Genomic DNA, 5579 nt, shown 5'->3' with positions numbered 1-5579 from the left:
TATCCCCAATGAGGAACATGCACAATAATCTGGTAATTTGTGAAATAAAAAAAATATAGATTAGTACATTTGTTGGAAATATACATATCAAAATATACTTTGAGATTGAAATTACCTTATTACATCCCCATCGAAGCAAGACAGTTGTATTTCTCCTTTTAAGCTCCATATATTTTTCCATCCAATCCTACAGAAGTCCATATTTCAAATTATTATCAAATTTAAATTTTAAAAAAAGTTATATAATCAATAGAAATAAATCTACATGGTTACCTTCTGAACACTACAACAACACTTCAGGATAAATAATATTTGTAGTAGAATCCAAACAATCTTTAGGGAGCAGAATACTTATACGATCAAATGATATACATCTGAACAATGCCACATATAATTGCCCATGGCTAAACACTAGTATGCGCAAATCAACCCCAACAAATTTCACAGATTGTCCTTGAGATTTATTAATAGTCAAGGTATATGCCAAGCGGACTGAAAATTGACGTCTTGTCATTTGGAAAGGCATTTCTGAAGAAGATGGTGCCAAAGATATCCTTGGTATGAATGCCAAATTGCCAAACTTTTCTCTAGTTAAAATTTGAGCTTCAATTATGCGAGTGTCGCACCTAGTAACCATCAATCTTGTACCATTACATAGTCCATCTTTCAGTACAATGTTTCTCAACAATATTATAGGACAACCCACCTTCAACTCTAACTTGAAAGTTGGCAACCCAGGAGGATCCAATGAATTTAAATATTCATTAGGATATCTATTTGTAATAGTACGATCAACTGCATTATCTTCAGACATTTTATCTGCTGCAAGATAAGTATGTAATCTCCCTAGAAAGATATTCAATGCAGTAGTATTGATGTCACTGACATCATCGTTACGCGTAGACAGAATTGTGCGTTCAGTTAAAAATGTTGGGGCTGACGTCTCTATTATGTTCAATCGTGGGTAAACTGTAGAGAGTAATTCATTCAAATCTTGACATTTGTGTATTGTTGATGGAAGGTTAACGATTTCTTGAGGATTGGTCCCAATCTAAAAAAAGTGAAATCAATAAAAAAATAAGAATGAAAACACAATTTATTAATTTAAAATAATCTATATAATATGGCACAAATGTTATAGTAGTGTTACCTCCATCAAGAAATTTGCAAAATTAGCATTTTCACGGTCTTCATGATTCAAGCGCATATTCAAATCCAAAGTTAAAATATGTATATGCTTCCATAGAACAGAGTGTCTTAATGATGCATTCACAATTTGCTCACGAACTCCTTTGGGTATAACTGGTAAGATTTGTCGAAAGTCTCCACCAAGAACAATAGTAATACCCCCAAATGGCTTGTCACTATCACAAATATCCCTCAATGTATGATCAACCACCTCAACACAATGTCTATGTTGTATCGGAACTTCATCCCAAATTATGAGTTTTGTTTCTTTAAATAACTCAACTTGTAATGATTGTTTACTAAGCCCACAATTTGAATTTTCCAACACATCTAATGGGATGGAAAATGTTGAATGTGCAGTGCGACCTCCGACCAGTAACAATGATGCAATTCCAGATGAAGCCACAATAATAACGATATGCCCAAGGTTGCGACATTTTAATGCTATCGTATTGTACAAAAATGTTTTCCCTATTCCAGCACCCCCGTTCAGAAAGAAAACAACTCCTTTATTTTGAAAAACTGAAGAAGTGATTGTGTTATAAGCATTCTGCTGTCCATTGTTGAGATAATCAATGGAAATTTGTGGATCTGTCTATTGTGCCTCACTCTACAATTGTCGATGTTCGAATATCAATCGATTACCAACTACTGCACGCCAATTTGTGGTAAGTTGTGGCATGGGTGGGAAGTCAATTAAATTTTGCCTAATTCATGAAGCATTTGATTCAAAAGATGGAGACCATAATCTTTAATTTGAGCCTCAGTTGGGTTAGAAATGACAAACAATGTACGAATCTTATGTGCAAGATCATCACATATATGCGTTGAGAATTGATTCCATAATGCACATGGATTTAGTGGAGAGCATTGGGTGAGAATAATACTAAACAATCTCCTCAATTGATATCCAGTTTTCATAACTACAGCCTCTTTCAAGCATTGTATCCATTCTTCATCATCTTCTAAAAGCCCCCTTGCAACACATGCTAATTTAAATGTATCATGCACAACATTATCGACCGTGCGTAAAGACTGAAACGACTTTGGTCCTTTAACAACGGTTAGTAACAAACGTAGATAAAATCTTTCACCACAATTAGAGCTAGCAAAATACATTCTACCAATTGCATATCCCCTTTCTCTTGATTTCCATCTCTTTTCAGACTTGAGCCAAACATAATGTTGTGGAAATTCTTGATAAGTGAATGGACATTCATCTTCACTGCTAGCACAATATGCAAAGAAGACAGTAAGAGTTGACATTTGTTGATCAACTCTAGATTGAATCGTTTCTAATGATTCTTCTGGGTTAAAAACAACGCGATGCATTCCAGGTAAATGCAATGCCAATCGTACAACTGTTGGCATCTCTGCATGCAAAGGATGACCATATATTCGCCAAACAGCTTCTGGAGGGCTAATATACCTTGCATCGAGATATTGTTGAATCTCATTTATCATTCCTAACACCATCATTGTACGATCATAACCCTTATAAATGTACTTATGTATATACTTGACACATCTCATTCCAGCACAAACTTCCACATTTATATGACAATTGAAAAGTTTAGAAAGATATCCATTGTATGGTACGACATCCCTATTATCAACTTCTTGCCCCCTCATAGTATGTACTTGACCATTATTGCGACGACGATAGATAGGGTATCCATCTTAATCCATAGTTGTTGTTTTTGTAAAAACTCGAGGGTATCTCTTAGTGCATCTACCATTTTCCATACATGGTGCTTGCGAATTTCGAGCACCACACGGTCCATGTACCATACAACATTTGATAGTTTCAAAAAACATAGGATCATCTTTTGGGTCTGGAAATTCTACAGAGACTAATTTATCTACTTGAGCATATGTTCGAATTTTGTCTAGGCCTTTAAGAAATAAAAGTGCATGCATATGAGGGAGGCCTCGTTTTTGAAATTCAATTGTAAAAACATGTGCAACTTTATTTCCAAACACTTTATTTGTTTCTATCACCTTCATCAAACATTTTCTCTTCAACTCAAAAACACGGGTAATTAAATCAGGACGATCAATAGGTTTTTAATGTGGTAATAATGCTGAAGTAATTTCTGGCCAATTGGGATTTGCAGTTATGGTTAGGAAAATATCTGGGTGTTGGTTGTATATTGTGATAGCCATTGAATCTTGAAAATTTTCAAACATATGTCTAGGATTACCAGTAAATGAAGATGACAAAACAAACCTTTGACCAATTTGACCAGGTCACACATAATCTGGATCCATATTCGACAACTCTTGGTAAAGCTCAGCCCGAAGTTTCCCTTGATTAAGCTTGTAGTATGTCAATCGATTTTGCTCAGTTGCAGCCCAAGCATCTACCAAAAACTCTTGAAATAGTTTCCCACCTCTCAAAATTGTTGAATACTCTGTGGATCGTTGAAACAAACGATAACTATAAAAATCCATTTGAGTAAGTTGATCAGTTGAAGGTCGATCATACTGAACATTCCACAATTTCAGCTTAGGTTCCCATCCAAGCTCACCATATGGAAATAATAGAACATAATGTAATGGCAAATATGCTGGGTGACATTCATTAATTTGCATTAACTCATTATTTCCTCAAAAATGTAAGATAATATCTCTCATTCCACTTGCCTCTATTCCATCACCTGGTATTATAATCGCAATCTCATCTGCAGTTGGTAGGTTATACCGACGTCGATCAGTTCTTGACTTGTAATGAAGATGAGTTGGTATATTGTGTCCTGTCGAGTCTAATTGATGTAAAATGACATGAGCCTGGCGAAATTTATCTACAAATGCATTGACTTGCAACAAATTATCCTGAATAGTTTTGAGAACATCCCTTCTCAAGATAGGATTTCTACGATTACGAATTTCTAAAGCTGAATTAGGGTCATAGATATATAGTTGAGCATAACTCGCATCCTGCCCTGGTTGTGGTTGTAGCAATCCTGTTCGATGTCGCAATTCCCCATGAATTGTGAATGATGTAAGGCCCCTTCCACTGAGTACTCTAGGATCTAATGTAGCACCAAGACTTGTAAAAGCATTGGATGCATTGTACACTCGAGTATAACTTCGAAATGATTTTGATTGATCATTATTCCCATCATACAATGCCTGAAGTGGTGGAGGGGGTGTAATAAGTAAAGGTAGCCTAACATTTCCTTCTAAACAACAAGTTCCGAATAAGGGGCGCTTCATAGATGATTTTGTCAATTTTTCATCCATCCAATGTAAGGCTGAACAATAAGGACATAATACATCCATCTTGCCAAGATAATGACGGTAAGAATCTTTGTGTACTCATAGGCATATCTTCTAATTCATCATCCGTACATAAATCTTCTTGAAGAAATTGATTTATAAGAGTAGACCTATGAATATTTGTGTATAAATAAAAATTTGTAAAACAAAACGGTATGAGTAAAGTATGTATTTCAAGATTATACACAATAGTTTACCGATTCCTTTGCGGAGCCAAAGATGTGATTGGTATAGAAAACGAACATGTAGAATGATGGGTAACCATTATTCATTTTTGTGCCGAATAAGAATCTTCAGCTATTGTTTCCCACTTCAGGCGAGTGCAATCGCGATGAATTGGTGTTAAAGAAGATTGTCTTGGGTTAATACATTCATTTGATCTTTCTCGTTCTCGTCGCAAGCGTTGTCCTAATTGATATGCAAAACATGACTTTTGATTTTTTTCACGTTCTCGTCGTGCTCGCTAGGCCAATGCAGCTTTTGATAACACATTATCATTGTGTGCCTATAATGAGAATATTTTAGGAGTATGCACTTGTTAGTTTAAAGACACTACCCATCTCTATAGCGTGTGATATTTTCTAATTTCCTTTTCACTCTTCTTATTCTTTTCTTAAAAACTTCTTTATAAGGAAAATAAAAAATAAAAAAACTATATTATGTAGTTTCCTATTTTTTTTTTATGTTTTTCTCTTATATATTTTCTTCTCTTTTTAATAGACAAACATATTAAAAATTCAGATTAATGCTTACTTTAACATGCTTTAAAAAAATATTTCACATTCAATAAAAAGAATTTTGAATAAATATTTGAAAAAAAACTTTTTAAAAATATACATAAAAAAAAGTATATGACACTATGTAATTCCTAAAAAAATCTATATGATAATATTCGAAAAAGAAACTTTTAAAACTTGTTGAGAAACCATACCACATGATGTGCTTTTTTCTTTCATTTGCCAAAAGGGATAGCCTTTTCTTTTTCCTTTGCCTTTGTCTATAATAAAAAATAAGTAGAATATATTTATAAATTAGTTTTAAAATGGTAAGAAAATGTATATCCTTGCCTCACGAATGTGAATAGTATTAAGGTCACACTCATCACGAAT

The 5579-nt window shown here is 34.1% G+C and overlaps 1 protein-coding gene across 1 annotated transcript; it reads right to left on the bottom strand.

The window, feature by feature from the left end:
* Nucleotides 1-283: 283 nt before the first annotated feature.
* Nucleotides 284-2667, bottom strand: LOC127802150 (uncharacterized). The gene is made up of 3 exons (XM_052337849.1): nt 2116-2667; nt 1151-1741; nt 284-1051 (listed from the first exon to the last, which is right to left on the bottom strand). Exons 1-3 carry the CDS (start codon nt 2665-2667, stop codon nt 284-286), a joined length of 1911 nt encoding a protein of 636 aa, XP_052193809.1.
* Nucleotides 2668-5579: the final 2912 nt, after the last annotated feature.

Source organism: Diospyros lotus, chromosome 5 (genome assembly GCF_014633365.1).
Source record: "Diospyros lotus cultivar Yz01 chromosome 5, ASM1463336v1, whole genome shotgun sequence".
In the NCBI taxonomy this organism is placed as follows: Eukaryota; Viridiplantae; Streptophyta; class Magnoliopsida; order Ericales; family Ebenaceae; genus Diospyros; species Diospyros lotus.
Note: the sequence above shows the minus strand (reverse complement) of the source record. Positions and strands in the feature narration are given on the sequence as shown.